At 45.2% G+C, this 17,103-nt stretch overlaps 1 protein-coding gene across 1 annotated transcript in view; it reads left to right on the top strand.

Annotated features, from left to right (window-relative positions):
• ELP3 (elongator acetyltransferase complex subunit 3) overlaps positions 1–15,652 on the top strand; it is a 172,153-nt gene extending 156,501 nt beyond the window's left edge. The window contains exon 15 of the mRNA XM_044292121.1: positions 15,289–15,652. Within this exon, the coding sequence (XP_044148056.1) occupies positions 15,289–15,365 (77 nt within the window). The 3' untranslated portion in view covers positions 15,366–15,652. The remainder of the gene's footprint in view (positions 1–15,288) is intronic.
• The last annotated feature ends 1,451 nt before the right edge of the window (positions 15,653–17,103 follow it).

Genomic DNA, 17,103 nt, shown 5'->3' on the forward strand with positions numbered 1-17,103 from the left:
TTTATTACAATAGAGGGAGGGACGGGGGGGGCGATGGTGGGCGCACACTGTGCCACCAACGATTTCTAACATTAGAGGGAGGAAGGGGGGGCCCGATGGGGGGCGCACACTGTGCCACCAACGATATTCAAACTGGGGAGGGGGGGGTCTGCCCCCTGCTGCCTGGCAGCCCTGATCTCTTACAGGGGAATATGATAGTACAATTAACCCCTTTAGGTGCCGCACCTGAAGGGGTTAATTGTGCTATCATATCCCCCTGTAAGAGATCGGGTGCTGCCAGGCAGCAGGGGGCAGTCTTGTACAAAGTTTGTAGTGTATTCTAACCTGAAGCGTCCCCATCACCATGGGAACGCCTCTGTGTTAGAATATACTGTCGGATCTGAGGTTCACGAAGTAGCTCATATCCGACAGTATATTCTAACATAGAGGCGTTCCCATGGTGATGGGGACGCTTCAAGTTAAAATATACCATCGGATTGGAGAAAACTCCAATCCGATGGTATAAAAGAACTCCAGACTTTACATTGAAAGTCAATGGGGACGGATCCGTTTGAAATGGCACCATATTGTGTCAACATCAAACGGATCCGTCCCCATTCACAGACATCGCAGCAGCAAGCAGGTAAGTATGAATCTTATACTGTTGTACTATTGCTAAGTAACCATGGCAACCAGGGCTGCAGTAGCTTCCTGGTTGCCATGGTTACCGATCGGAGCCCCAGCGATTAAACTGGGACTCCGATCGGAACTCCGCTGCCACCAATGATTGGGGGGGGGGGGGGAATGGGAGGCCGCACACTGCCACCAATGTTGTTACTGCTATAGAGGGAGGGGGGGGGGCCGATGGTGGTTGGCACACTGTGCCACCAACGATTTATTACAATAGAGGGAGGGGGGGCGATGGTGGGGGCACACTGTGCCACCAACGATTTATTACAATAGAGGGAGGGAGGGGGGGGGCGATGGTGGGTGCACACTGTGCCACCAACGATATTCAAACTGGGGAGGGGGGGGGGGTCTGCCCCCTGCTGCCTGGCAGCCCTGATCTCTTACAGGGGAATATGATAGTACAATTAACCCCTTTAGGTGCCGCACCTGAAGGGGGCAGTCTTGTACAAAGTTTGCAGTGTATTCTAACTAGAAGCGTCCCCATCACCATGGGAACGCTTCTGTGTTAGAATATACTGTCGGAAATGAGTTTTCACTAAGTGAAAACTTAGATCAGAAAAAGCTTTTATGCAGACGGATCTTCGGATCCGTCTGTATGAAAGCAACCTACGGCCACGGATCACGGACACGGATGCCAATCTTGTGTGCATCCGTGTTCTTTCACGGACCCATTGACTTGAATGGGTCTGTGAACCGTTGTCCGTCAAAAAAATAGGTGCATTTTCCGATTTTTCCACGGACCCATTGAAAGTCAATGGGTCCGCGAAAAAAAACGGAAAACGGCACAACGGCCACGGATGCACACAACGGTCGTGTGCATGAGGCCTAATTCAGGACGGATCCGTTTGGCTCCGCACGGCCAGGCGGACACCAAAACGACTTTTTTTTCATGTCCGTGGATCCTCCAAAAATCAAGGAAGACCCACGGACGAAAAAACGGTCACGGATCACGGACCCCGTTTTTGCGGACCGTGAAAAAAAACTGTCGTGTGCATGAGGCCTTACACGCAGAGTGATAACTTTACTAAATTTATCGTCCTCTATATTTTAACATTTTCCTAATGAGGAAAATAAAGAAGAACTGCAGTAAATCTGCTGGGGAATCTGGGCTGGCCTCGTGTAATTCACAGAATGACTAATAGGACCAGATAGAGCAGGACTACATGACCCAGTCACTGAGGAAACGTTTCCTTTAAAACATCTAAGCAACAAAAGCTAAAACCTCTGTTGATTAGCTGGCATCACCTGTGAAGACCAGGCCTTTTTTTCCCAGAGGCCTCTACAGGGGGAATTGTGGTATTACATGTCGGCCCTTCAAAAAGAATAAACAACCATCGAAAATGATGCCTAACAGGAAATATGCACAGGCCTCCTTCAGTTTCTAGGGGTCTTCTACTTTTCTACAAGGAATGGCTTGCTCCTTGGTGTACAGGCTGACCCTAGTTTTTGGCTTTGATATTTCCCATTAGCTCTCACTTTGAGGCTCTTTGGGATCTGAGACCTTCATGGTGGCAGAAGATCGTTCCTTTTTGTCCATTTTTTCACCACTGAGGGGGTTTGGAGTACATTAGATATATACTGAACGCTTTCTGGAGGAGCATATGGATTGTGGCAGTCACATCACTGGGGTCAGATAATTGGATTGTGAATTGTTTTGCCAGTATAATTTTATTACTGGGGTATTACTGTATAAAATAACTGGTTGGAGAGGTGCTCTCATGTATGTGACTTAGCAGTAGGGGAGCCACTAGTAATGTACACTACTACTGTTGTACAATTATTTGTACTATTTTTCACACGGCTGTGTCAGCATAAGCCCATATGTATTGTCAGCCAGATTTCCACAGATCTTGAATGCCATACACATTTACATGTTTATTCGGACATCTGTATTGTTCACTGTCCTTAAAGGGGATGTCTACAGTTAGAATAATATGGCTGGCCGTTACTGCATCTCAATCTCATTAGCATCATTGGAGCTGAGCCTCCATACCAGGCACTGCTCGTGGACTATTATGGCTGTGATTCTAGGGAAATAAAAGTTGCTATGTTTATAGAGGTCACCGTGCACTACACAGCCAGACTGCTGTTATAGGGGGCGCCGTGTACTACACAACCAGACTGCTGTTATAGGGGGCACTGTACACTACACAACCAGACTGCTGTTATAGGGGGCGCTGTATACTACACAACCAGACTGCTGTTATAGGGGGTGCCGTGTACTACACAACCAGACTGCTGTTATAGGGGGCGCCGTGTACTACAAAACCAGACTGCTGTTATAGGGGGCGCTGTGCACTACACAACCAGACTGCTGTTATAGGGGGCACTGTGCACTACACAACCAGACTGCTGTTATAGGGGGCACTGTGCACTACAAAACCAGACTGCTGTTATAAGGGGCACTGTGCACTACACAACCAGACTGCTGTTATAGGGGGCGCTGTATACTACACGTCTAGACTGCTGTTATAGGGGGCGCTGTGCACTACACAACCAGACTGCTGTTATAGGGGGCGCTGTGCACTACACAACCAGACTGCTGTTATATGGGGCGCTGTGCACTACACAACCAGACTGCTGTTATAGGGGGCGCTGTGCACTACAAAACCAGACTGCTGTTATAGGGGGCACCGTGTACTACACAACCAGACTGCTGTTATAGGGGGCGCTGTATACTACACAACCAGACTGCTGTTATAGGGGGCGCTGTATACTACACAACCAGACTGCTGTTATAGGGGGCGCTGTGCACTACAAAACCAGACTGCTGTTATAGGGGGCACCGTGTACTACACAACCAGACTGCTGTTATAGGGGGCACTGTACACTACACAACCAGACTGCTGTTATAGGGGGCGCTGTATACTACACAACCAGACTGCTGTTATAGGGGGCGCTGTGCACTACACAACCAGACTGCTGTTATAGGGGGCACTGTGCACTACAAAACCAGACTGCTGTTATAAGGGGCACTGTGCACTACACAACCAGACTGCTGTTATAGGGGGCGCTGTATACTACACGTCTAGACTGCTGTTATAGGGGGAGCTGTGCACTACACAACCAGACTGCTGTTATAGGGGGCGCTGTGCACTACACAACCAGACTGCTGTTATATGGGGCGCTGTGCACTACACAACCAGACTGCTGTTATAGGGGGCGCTGTGCACTACAAAACCAGACTGCTGTTATAGGGGGCGCTGTACACTACACAACCAGACTGCTGTTATAGGGGGCGCTGTACACTACACAACCAGACTGCTGTTATAGGGGGCGCCGTGCACTACACAACCAGACTGCTGTTATAGGGGGCGCCGTGTACTACACAAATAGACTGCTGTTATAGGGGGCACCGTGCACTACACAACCAGACTGCTGTTATAGGGGGCACCGTGTACTACACAACCAGACTGCTGTTATAGGGGGCGCCGTGTACTACACAAATAGACTGCTGTTATAGGGGACGCTGTACACTACACAACCAGACTGCTTTTATAGGGGGGGCTGTGCACTACACAACCAGACTGCTATTATAGGGGGCGCCGTGTACCACACAACCAGACTGATGTTATAGGGGACGCTGTTCACTACACAACCAGACTGCTTTTATAGGGGGGCTGTGCACTATACAAATAGACTGCTATTATAGGGGGCACCGAGTACTACACAAATAGACTGCTGTTATAGGGGCCGCTGTGCACTACACAACCAGACTGCTGTTATAGGGGGTGCCGTGTACTACACAAATAGACTGCTGTTATAGGGGCCGCTGTGCACTACACAACCAGACTGCTGTTATAGGGGGTGCTGTGCACTACACAACCAGACTGCTGTTATAGGGGGCGCTGTGCACTACACAACCAGACTGCTGTTATAGGGGGTGCCGTGTACTACACAAATAGACTGCTGTTATAGGGGGCGCTGTGTACTACACAACCAGACTGCTGTTATAGTGGGCGCTGTGCACTACAAAACCAGACTGCTGTTATAGGGGGTGCTGTGCACTACACAACCAGACTGCTGTTATAGTGGGCGCTGTACACTACACAACCAGACTGCTGTTATAGGGGGTGCTGTGTACTACACAACCAGACTGCTGTTATAGTGGGCGCTGTGCACTACAAAACCAGACTGCTGTTATAGGGGGTGCTGTGCACTACACAACCAGACTGCTGTTATAGTGGGCGCTGTACACTACACAACCAGACTGCTGTTATAGGGGGTGCTGTGCACTACACAACCAGACTGCTGTTATAGGGGGTGCTGTACACTACACAACCAGACTGCTGTTATAGTGGGCGCTGTGCACTACAAAACCAGACTGCTGTTATAGGGGGTGCTGTGCACTACACAACCAGACTGCTGTTATAGTGGGCGCTGTGCACTACAAAACCAGACTGCTGTTATAGGGGGTGCTGTGCACTACACAACCAGACTGCTGTTATAGTGGGCGCTGTACACTACACAACCAGACTGCTGTTATAGGGGGTGCTGTGCACTACACAACCAGACTGCTGTTATAGGGGGTGCTGTGCACTACACAACCAGACTGCTGTTATAGTGGGCGCTGTGCACTACACAACCAGACTGCTGTTATAGGGGGTGCTGTGCACTACACAACCAGACTGCTGTTATAGGGGGCACTGTACACTACACAACCAGACTGCTGTTATAGGGGGTGCTGTGCACTACACAACCAGACTGCTGTTATAGGGGGCACTGGTTGGGAGTGTTAAATTTCAATATGTTCTCAGGGAAGAGGGCGATCTGGCAGTGGCTTACTCAGCTCTCCCTCTTGAAAACACATGCATGCTTGGCTCAGTGGTGCATGTGTGCATAGGGACAGATGAACGATAGTGAAGTGTGTGGCCAGTGTTGGTCGAGCTCCTGTTCAGTAATTTAGTGATGCCTCCATACATGTTTTAATTGGCGCAGGATTTGGACACCTCAGAACAATCGTCTTCGCTCCGCTGTCTCCGCTGACGTGGGCCATTTTAAAATAGGCTTTAATTGCTTTGAACCTTGTTAGCCGCCTTATGCACGTGTATGTTTAGAAAAGGGACAAACACATTCTTTCAAGATGGAAAAAGGAACAAACAAAGGAGGGAGAACAATGCGAAGTAATTTAACGTAATAATACTACTTTCTACACTCACCTCTGAGTCACGCAAATGCTGCAGAAACTTTCTCAAATCCGAATATGTTATTGTGGAAGCGCCAGGTATAATTATACACTGTGCAGGCGATGCTATCTTTGGTTGAAATACATCTGCACTTAAATTTTTTGTAGCTTTTTCTTATTTGAAAATTAAAAAATATGTAAATTTTTGCACGCCAAAGATGCCTTCGCTATAAAAGAATATGTAATACTGTAATTAAAATATGATTTTCAAATTATTTTTTATTATGTTTGGGCGAACAAGAAGTTAAAAAACAAGACTGACAATCAGATGGCAACACGATGGGCAAATCCATGTGTGATCGAGCAGCTGACGAATCTTCACGTTGATATAGCCTCATGAAGTTAAAGGGAACCCGTCATGTGGATATTTGATTATAATCTAACTAATTATATACAATCATTAACTACTAAAAAGTGCCTTAGATGTATTCACTTCCTTATGTATTACCTCATAATATACACACAAAGATGCCACATGCCGCATGCTAATGAGCTGATTTGAGTCCAGCGTGATGTCATTAAGTCCAGCGTTTATTTAATTAACAGCTATAGCCACTCCCCTGCCCACCTGCTGCTGATTCATATGGAAAATAACTGTCATTCAGCAGCAGGTGGGCGGGAAGAGTCAGGAGCTCATGAATATTCATGACTCATCATTTTCAGCTGGAGCTTTTCAATACAAGATGTTGGCAGATTGACTGGGTCAATTAAAGAAAGTGACCCAGCATTTTGCTAAGAGAATCAGTCACTTATTTATGTTGCCCTTAGTTAGGACACCATAAAACTGGTGACAGGTTCCCTTTAATTTACTTTTGTTCTGTTATTTTTGGGCCCAGCTGTGATGTGGCGTTCCTGCACCGGTCACCACCGAGACTATTGATTGGTCGACAGTGGTGACCCGCATGCTGATGGCACATCACACTTCTGGTCCAGCGGGACCGTTGTGTACTACTTACACCACAGTACCAAACTTATATAGTTTTTCTTATACTTTACTACCTTAAAAAAAACTATTTTAAAAGACTTGCTGTATTCTGACATTTTTTTTTTCTATAGCTCCTTGGAGGGGGGGGGGGGCAGTTGAGGTGGCCAAAGACCTGTATTTTTTTATTTTTTTCACCAACTCTTTTACCCTTTACGCGTTTACCGTGCAAGATACTTTTATATTTTAATAGTTCAGATATTTTGCAGATGTAGCAATGGCAATTATTTTGTTAAAGGGGACTGATTTTAATCTAATATATAAAGCTGAGTGTATGCATGTATGTCTGCTAAAGGAATCCACACCATCGTATTTACAATCACGAAATTTCTCAGCTCTCTAGGACGTACCGTTCCTGAGATATTCCACAAAAAATGTATTAGCCAATAGAAGCTTAGTCACATGACCCTTATCAGCCAATAGAAGCGCACAGGCCCTTAGTCTCCACATACACACAGTTTTACACCAGGATTCCGTAACAACCCAGCCATTTTTCTTCACTTCTGTTGGTCAGCTTTAAAGGGGCAGGGTGCTCTGGATGATGCTGTCAAGGGAGTGGCGTGCTGTGGAGGTCACAGTTCAGGGGGCAGGTAGGGGGTCCATTCAGGCCACCTTCAAAAGATGGACTTAAAAACCCTCTAAGCCATCCCTTTCTCCCACTCCGCAGCCGTTGCGGATTGAAAAAAATTAAGGTAAAAATCCACTTCTGTCAGCTGCAGGGGTAAAAGGGAGGGTGACTTTCTCCTTGCAGCTCACACTCAGACAGTACTGTGCTGCTGTCTGAGAGTGAGCTGTTCAAAAGAACATCCTTGTGTCCGTCTAGGCCCTGTGACGGACGGACGGAGGATAGGGAGTCTGAAAGCCGGACTGTCCAGCCTAAAACCGGACCTCTGGCCATCCCAGGGGCGGGCTGCTGTGGAGGTCACAGTCAAGGGGATGGTCCTCTATGGAGGTCAGTGTTAAGGAGCAGATTGCAGTAGAGACCACTGTTGAGAGGACGGGTGTTGTGGAAATCACTGTTAAGGAGATGGGGTACTGTGGAGGTCACTAATAAAGAGGAGGCTGCTGTGGAGGTCACTGTTAAAGGGGTGGGCTGCTGTAGTGGCCACAATAAAGGGGGGCGGTATGCTGTTGAGGTCACTTTTAAAGGTGTGGGCACTGTAGAGGTCTCAACTAAGGGGAGGCAACGGTGGAGGTCACAGTTAAGGGAATGAGCCGCTATGGAGGTCAGTGTTAAGGGACGGAGTGCTGTAGAGGTCACTGTTAAGGGGGCGGGGTGTTGTGGAGGTCACATTTTAAGGGAACGGAGCTCGGTGAAGTGGGCGGTTTATTGTGGAAGCCACTATTAACGAGACGGGGTACTGAGGAGGTCGCTAATAAAGGGGCGGCCACTGTGGAGGTCACTGTTAAAGGGGTGGGGTACTGCAGTTGTCACTGTTATAGTGGATACTGTCTATCTTTTAACGACACACACGCACAAATATTAAATGAAATAGATTAAATATATTTGGGGCCTTCTGCTAACATATATATATATATATATATATATATATATATATATATATATATATTTAAACTTTTTTTTCTAAGAGGAACTTTTTACTTTTTTGCTTTTATTTTTAGTCTCCCTAGAGGTCTTGAACATGCTATTGTTTGAACATTTATATAATAGACTGCAAAAATTGTTTGTGACGTCTTCCTACAATATCTCCATAGAGGTGGGTTGATCGATCAGAGGGAGCCCCATCCATCTGACTAAACGCTCATATGCTGCAGTCGCTATTGACTGTGGCACCTGGGGGATTAACTAAACGGTATCAGTTATCACTGATCTTTGTCACTGTGTGCAGTCTCTCTCAACCATCACCTGCCACTCCATAAACACTTTTGGTGGTTGGTGGATCCCTTTGTTGGACCCAAGAAAACCCAGACTGACACAGTCAGTAAGTAGAACATTATGCTTTAATTGCCTCCAGCATTTAAATGGTCTGAGATATGCCTTGTATCCTGTCCATATCCTTTAGCAATGAGGTACTTGTGATTCCTGACACCAAAAACATTATTTCCGCAGTTACCTAAATTTCTATGTCCACCCAACTTCATCCCGTTCTGTTTACTGATATGAGCAACATCTCTTGCCTAGACTGCTGCCACAACAAGCGATGTCTTGCCGGTCCACCATCAAACTTTTTTTATCAGAAACTCCAAGTTTTACTATTATTGTATCTGTAACTTCTAGCGAATGATGTTTCATAAAGTATCATCCGGCCATCGGTAGGGTATGCGTTATGGTTGTCACTGGTGTCTAGACAAAGCCTCAAGACCACACACCATTAATCATCTTCTCAATGGAATACAACATCTCAAGATGTTGTATTCTATTGACTGGTACGTCTCAAGGATAAGAATTTTCAATTTAAGGGTCTGTAACTCTTCAGCCACCACCACTAGGCTTATTCTTGACAAATTGAAGAAAAATGATTTTAGAACTTCTTGAAAGATTCTTCCATCAAAAGCTACATCAACCGTGCAAAGTCTTCCTGGGAATATTGACATTTCATGGGTTCCAGGATATTGCAGTTATCCGATGTACTGGTTCACGTCACTTATACTATATAAAGGAATACCAGAATTGTTGGCCAGGTGTCCATGGACCAGTTGACCCTGGCACGGGTTGAGAAACAAGGTTCTTCAAAATGTTCTTCGTTCTTTTGACCAGAAAATGGACTCTTCGCATTTAGATGTGATATGTGTATGTACATAACAGCAGGATGTAAGCAGAGACGTTCCTAAGCTGATTGCCTCGTAATAAGTCATTTCACACTTAGTGGTTTAAAGAGCCGATTGTAGACTCCAGATCCAAAGGACTCACAGAAGGATGAAGCGATAAATGGAGAAATTGAGGACTCAACGTCAGTGGCTGCGGCATGAGGGACGAGACATGTTTACTCCAGGTCTCATTAGTGCCATGTGGCTTTCCCAGCAGGTGTGACACACTTTCCCCTTTCACAGGCTGAGCACATTGCGCCTCTGGCTATATACACAGCAATGTTTGTGACATTATCTACCGAAATCATCACCATCATACGACCCAGTTATGCATGGACCTCTGACTTCTTATTGCAGGGAGTTAAATTCACTTCTGATGCAGAACCAGAGTTTTACGTTTGGCCTTTAGCTTTTTTCTTGTTAATATGCAGTCGTGCTTGGGATAAAGTCCCAGGATTGCGGTAAAGGAACATCTTATGATCATGAACAACACTACTGAAAGATCCAGCTCCAACAAAGAACAGATGAAGCTGACAACGAGAAGATTGGATGCCATTATAGAACTCGTGTAAGGCAGGACATTCTCATTCTCGAGGTTGTTAGGAGTGAATGGATTGTACATGATAAATGCCACTTGCTGAAGTGACACAACCCCTTTAAGGGCCAGCGCGCGTCACTTCCTGTGATTTATGAGTTTAGCACATATGACCTCGCTGACCAATCCTAGCCGTCCTGAACCTATATAAGTTGTTTAGCCCCTTCCCAGGTGCCTGAGCGTCAAGGTCCTTATGTCCTGCAAAGGTTGCTGATGTCTCTGCTCGTGGTACTGTGTACCTGACCCTTTCTTTTGTTTGTGGACTCTGCTACCTGTTTGATCCCTGCCTTGACTCTCCTGTTGCCAACCTGGATTGCCTGACCTGACCCATTGCTTGTTTGACTTCGCCTCTGCCCTTCGGTCCTGTTGCTCCTGGTTATGACTCAGCCTGCTGCCTAGGTCGGTATCTCTGGTACCTTGATTTGGTACCCTCTGGACCAGCTGCCTCATGTGCCAATCTTCCTCAAGAGATAACGACCTGGTGTTCCCCTTGGGAAAGTCTATCCCCACCATCAGGGGTACTGAAAAGAACGAGAGGTTCACTCAGACAACGCCCTTAGAAGAGGTTGGTAATGTGCCACAGTAGGTTCACACCCTCTAGTTGGTAACAGGGTGGTGGCACACAATACGGATTAAGTGTGTTTTTTCTGCGTGGTTTTTCCAAATGAAATGCGCAGTGTAATACAGTACCAGCATAGTATTAGTATTAGATAAATCTCATGTACACTTTGCATTATTTTTCTTCGGCGCAGGAATTGACCTGCTGTGCCAATTTTGAAATCTGCGGCAATCCACATCAAATCCGCACAAAAAATGTACCTAAAATGCAATATAGTGCGGCTTTATTAGCATTTTATGTGCTGTCTTGGTGCAGATTATTTTTTCACATAAATCTGCACTGTGTGCAGCCACCCTAAGTGGGTGTTCACACAACGGATTTCACAGTGGAATTTTGGCATAAATCTCAATGAGAGGCAGCGCTGTGGTTCGGAGACACGTCCCTTCTCGGTGCAGCTCGGGCTTTAAGCTGCATCTCCGCGATCCTTTGAAATGAATGTGAGGCAGAAGCAACGCAAGTTTTCAGTGAAATTTCCTGGCAGCTCTTGGCACCACAGCTCTGCAGTAAAATCCGTTGTGTGAACGTTCCCTTAGAGCTTCATTTACCCATCAGAGAGCTGTCGAGTTATCGGCCTTCGGCCTGTGAATGGGTTGATTGGATTCTTTTTATGTTACATCACAGCTTGTATAGGGTTAGACACAGGCAGACAGAGCCGACCCTCCACCGGTAGAGAAAAGCAGCTGCCGCAACCTGCAGAAGAGACGAAAATTAAATAAATGGAATGAAGTATTTTTGATCCGGTGCCCAGATTTTCTTTTTTAAAGGATGTTTAATATGAGGCCACATGGACATAATAGTGGGAGATCTCCCTTGATGAGCCATTGGTATTTATTTCATTGGCCGCCACGTAATGACACATTTCACCCGCACCGGCCACCGAGGAGGTGGCCATCTCCGGATCAGCTTCTGTTTTAAAAAGAGGTGACTTAGCGAGTCAACAGACACACGGCCAAGGATCACCAAAGCAATAAGCACGCGCTCCAGTCCATAATGTTACAACGTAACATAAATCAGTTACAACGTTCCTCCTGCTCAAGAAAAAGCCAAAGGTGCTGATGCATCATGACATGGACTTACATGGTCTCTGAAGGTGCATCAGTAAGTAAGGGTTAGGAAAGCATCTCCTCCGGAATGAAAGCTCTTGATGCAGAGAAGGGAATATCACCAGTTATCATTTCCTTGTATAGTCTTCCTTCATTTCAGGTACATTATTCAGACTGGAAGCAGAGAGCTTTTATATCATAATAGAAATTCAAGGTGACTGTAAATTTGTTGCTTCCGTTGCATTACTGGATGATGGGCACGGCGTGATGGCGTGCAGAGCAGGCGGTATTATGCATGTGATTTGTAGGAATGGCACACATTAAATCTGGACTATCACGTCCATTCCCGTCACCCGTGTCTTATCCTCATCGAGGAAATGTCTGATGTTGTAATTTGACATGGAAAACATTGATATTGTTTTTCGGAATTTGCCGATAAAGTGGCCCCACTCACGACCATGTCTAGTGTTGCTGCTCGGCCACATTTATGTGAATGCCTAAAAGGGTCGTCTCGCTTCAGAAAATTGCATTTATCATGTAGAGAAGTTAAAACAAGGCACTTACTAATGTATTGTTATTCTCCATATTGCCTCCTTTGTTGGCTGGACTCCTTTTGCCTTCGCATCATACACTTTTAATTTCCATGGGTACGACCACCCTTCAGTCCAGCATTGGTGGTCATGCTTTCACACCATAGGAAAAAAGTACTGGCTTATGGTTCTCCTATGGTCTAGGCCACCTGAGAGGCCAGTGTTTTTTTTTTTTTTCTAGAGTCTGCCAGTACGACCACCGATGCCTGAGTGAAGGGTGGTCTTAACCATGGAAATGAGCAGTGCATAATGTGGTGGAAAAATGAATTAAGCCAGCAAAGGAGGCAATATGGAGAATCACAATACATTAGTACGTGCCTTGTATTAACTTTCTCTACATGATAAATGCCAATTGCTGAAGTGAGACAACCCCTATAAGTTGCCAGACAGTCAGTAATCAAGAGTGGCACTTTTTCTAGGGATTAGACTTTTTTTCCCCCCCTGATCCTGAATAACTGCTTTAACATGAACTAGGTTACACTGTGCCCTGTACATTGTGACCTCCATTCTCCATCTATGTTCTAAGCTGCATGACGCCGTGTAAAACCCCCACAACCGACTTCTGATCTGTAAGACTCTGTTCACACTTGTGTTACTTCCTTTGTACAGAGTGCTGTATGCTGCAGGGTTCTATCCTGACACATTGTGACAGTTCATGAAGCTGTGACACCAATGTGAACAAAGCCTTTGTTGTAAAGACTGCAGCTTCTGTGATATCCCACAGCTGATCATGCTCCGTATACACTGCACAAGTAAGGAGTGACCGAAGGATGCGAGAACACACAACGGGACCCCAGCAGGATTCTGAATGCAGCTCAGCGTGGAAAATAAAACCTGATTAACTCAAGATGCATTTAGACAAAAAACAACTGTCCCCTGAATTATAGAAGCACAGGTGTGACCAGCAATAAACTAGGGGTTTCTGATTACCAGCAGAATAGTGAGTGCAGCTCTGGAGTATAATACAGGATGTAACTCAGGATCAGTACAGGATATGTAATGTAATGTATGTACACAGTGACTGCACCAGCAGAATAGTGAGTGCAGCTCTGGAGTATAATACAGGATGTAACTCAGGATCAGTACAGGATAAGTAATGTAATGTATGTACACAGTGACTCCACCAGCAGAATAGTGAGTGCAGCTCTGGAGTATAATACAGGATGTAACTCAGGATCAGTACAGGATAAGTAATGTAATGTATGTACACAGTGACTGCACCAGCAGAATAGTGAGTACAGCTCTGGAGTATAATACAGGATGTAACTCAGGATCAGTACAGGATAAGTAATGTAATGTATGTACACAGTGACTCCACCAGCAGAATAGTGAGTGCAGCTCTGGAGTATAATACAGGATGTAACTCAGGATCAGTACAGGATAAGTAATGTAATGTATGTACACAGTGACTGCACCAGCAGAATAGTGAGTGCAGCTCTGGAGTATAATACAGGATGTAACTCAGGATCAGTACAGGATAAGTAATGTAATGTATGTACACAGTAACTGCACCAGCAGAATAGTGAGTGCTGCTCTGGGGTATAATACAGGATGTAACTCAGGATCAGTACAGGATAAGTAATGTAATGTATGTACACAGTGACTCCACCAGCAGAATAGTGAGTGCAGCTCTGGAATATAATACAGGATGTAACTCAGGATCAGTACAGGATAAGTAATGTATGTACACAGTGACTGCACCATTAGAATAGTGAGTGCAGCTCTGGAGTATAATACAGTATGTAACTCGGGATCAGTACAGGATAAGTAATGTAATGTATGTACACAGTGACTGCACCAGCAGAATAGTGAGTGCAGCTCTGGAGTATAATGCAGGATGTAACTCAGGATCAGTACAGGATAAGTAATGTATGTACACAGTGACTGCACCAGCAGAATAGTGAGTGCAGCTCTGCAGTATAATACAGGATGTCACTCAGGATCAGTACAGGATAAGTAATGTATGTACACAGTGACTGCACCAGCAGAATAGTGAGTGCAGCTCTGGAGTATAATACAGGATGTAACTCAGGATCAGTACAGGATAAGTAATGTAATGTATGTACACAGTGACTGCACCAGCAGAATAGTGAGTGCAGCTCTGGAGTATAATATAGGATGTAACTCAGGATCAGTACAGGATAAGTAATATATGTACACAGTGACTGCACCAGCAGAATAGTGAGTGCAGCTCTGGAGTATAATACAGGATGTAACTCAGGATCAGTACAGGATAAGTAATGTAATGTATGTACACAGTGACTCCACCAGCAGAATAGTGAGTGCAGCTCTGGAGTATAATACAGGATGTAACTCAGGATTAGTACAGGATAAGTAATGTAATGTATGTACACAGTGACTGCACCAGCAGAATAGTGAGTGCAGCTCTGGAGTATAATACAGGATAAGTAATGTAATGTATGTACACAGTGACTCCACCAGCAGAATAGTGAGTGCAGCTCTGGAGTATAATACAGGATGTAACTCAGGATCAGTACAGGATAAGTAATGTAATGTATGTACACAGTGACTGCACCAGCAGAATAGTGAGTGCAGCTCTGGAGTATAATACAGGATGTAACTCAGGATCAGTACAGGATAAGTAATGTATGTATGTACACAGTGACTGCACCAGCAGAATAGTGAGTGCAGCTCTGGAGTATAATACAGGATGTAATTCAGGATCAGTAATGTGTATATACAATAGCACAACCTATTACTGTAAAATAAGGTTGAATGGTGAATCCTGAGTGTATTTATCACTGGCTCTGGGCATAGTTATTGGTAATGGATTTACTATAATGTAGTTACTAACCTGTCACTTCTTCTCCCTTAGGTGTCGGCACTAGAAACTACTACAGAAAAATTGGATATGAACTAGAGGGACCCTACATGGTGAAGAGACTTGACTAAATATAAGGAGCGATCTCTGATATTTAGAGATCTGACTACAGTCGTACAGATCGCAGCCATGTCTATCCGCAGCTCCGTGAACTCTTGGGTTTGGTTGGAGCAGATCAGCAGCAGCTTATTCTGTTATTCCTCCTGAGAACAGATACGAGAGGCGGGTGCTCAGTTCTATCGGGACCTTTTTTCAGTCCTGACTTTCTCTTATGTCTTGGGCTGTTTCTGTTTTTATGGGATAGCAATCCGTTATCTTATTTATATGCAAATAAACGCACAGCGCTAAATGATGATGATGGCGGCTTCCAGTGTCTGTCTCGAAGAAACAAATACAAATCCCCATGGCCAACGAGCAGGATATCTAGTTGTGAGCTCCCTATCTTTCATTCCCCTGCCATTGTGATAGAGTTGGGAGAACCTTATACACATTGATAGATGTGTATGGCCACCTTAAAGGGACTGTTCAGTCACAAAATCGTACGTAAATCAGTACCTACAGGACATGATCACCTGCCATTCCTCAGATAATGTTGCGTGGCTGCTTCTTAGCTCAGATCCTTTAGGGCAGAGCTGTGATCTGTGACTACAGTCTAGCTCAAGCATGTCCAAACTGCGGCCCTCCAGCTGTTGCAAAACTACAACTCCCAGCATGCCCGTATAGCTGTAAGCTATCCAGGCATGCTGGGAGTTGTAGTTTTGCAACAGCTGGAGGGCCGCAGTTTGGACATGCCTGGTCTAGCTACAGGTAGTCAGAGACACACCCCTCGTCTCATCATTGGTTCAGGCTGCTGCTCGGTCCCTCCCCCTGCAGCTCTGCTTTTTTAGATTGGCTGCAGATTTACAGTCGGGTCCATAAATATTGGGACATCGACACAATTGTAACATTTTTGGCTCTATTAAAGCACACAGCAGCTCTCACCAGCCGAGCACGGATGACGCACCTGGATGCGGGGCAGTAGATCAGGAAAATTAGGAAACTCCAGCTCAGAAATGGTGGAAAAAATTGTAGCTTTATTGCATAAAATCTTCGACAAACAGGTACAGTTCGGTTACGCGTTTCAGACCATAAATAAATAGCGGTCCTTCCTCATGACATATCGAACTTCTAATGAAATTGCACCTTATGAACCGCTCACACAGCCGGCCATGCAGTCAATTGATCACATGATCGTGAGGAGCAGCACCACACATGGCGCCACCACATATGTCAATAATATACAAAGAATAAAATCACAGATGCTGACAAACCTATACGGGTGTACAGTCAATGCAGATGAACATAAAAACAATGGCAAAACTGTGCGTGCACTGTATAAAGGTATATGAAAAAACACCTAGGCACAAAAGTAACTCTCCTAATAGATCATGCCTTTTATTAAGACCTTGAGGTTGTCTTGAACCCAGCTGGAAAATCCAGTATGTCTCCCGATTAAGTAATTTCCTCCTATGATCCCCCCCCCCCCCCCTCTAGTGGAAAGGAAAACTCTCTCTATTCCTTGAGCCACTAGATTGGAAGTATCGCCTCCATGTAAAATCGCAAAGTGTGTACTGACAGCAGACACGTTGCGATTTTAATAGTGTGGAACATCTGAGATATGCTTGCGAATTCGAGTTTTGATTTCATTTGTGGTGCACCCCACATATTGCAATTGACAAAGTTCGCACGTTATCAAGTAAACTGCGAACTTTGTATTGCAATTTTAATAGGACTGTATAGTGAATTCCTTTGTTATTAGCAGCAGATCTA

This window comes from Bufo gargarizans, chromosome 4, assembly GCF_014858855.1.
Source record: "Bufo gargarizans isolate SCDJY-AF-19 chromosome 4, ASM1485885v1, whole genome shotgun sequence".
Taxonomy (NCBI): domain Eukaryota; kingdom Metazoa; phylum Chordata; class Amphibia; order Anura; family Bufonidae; genus Bufo; species Bufo gargarizans.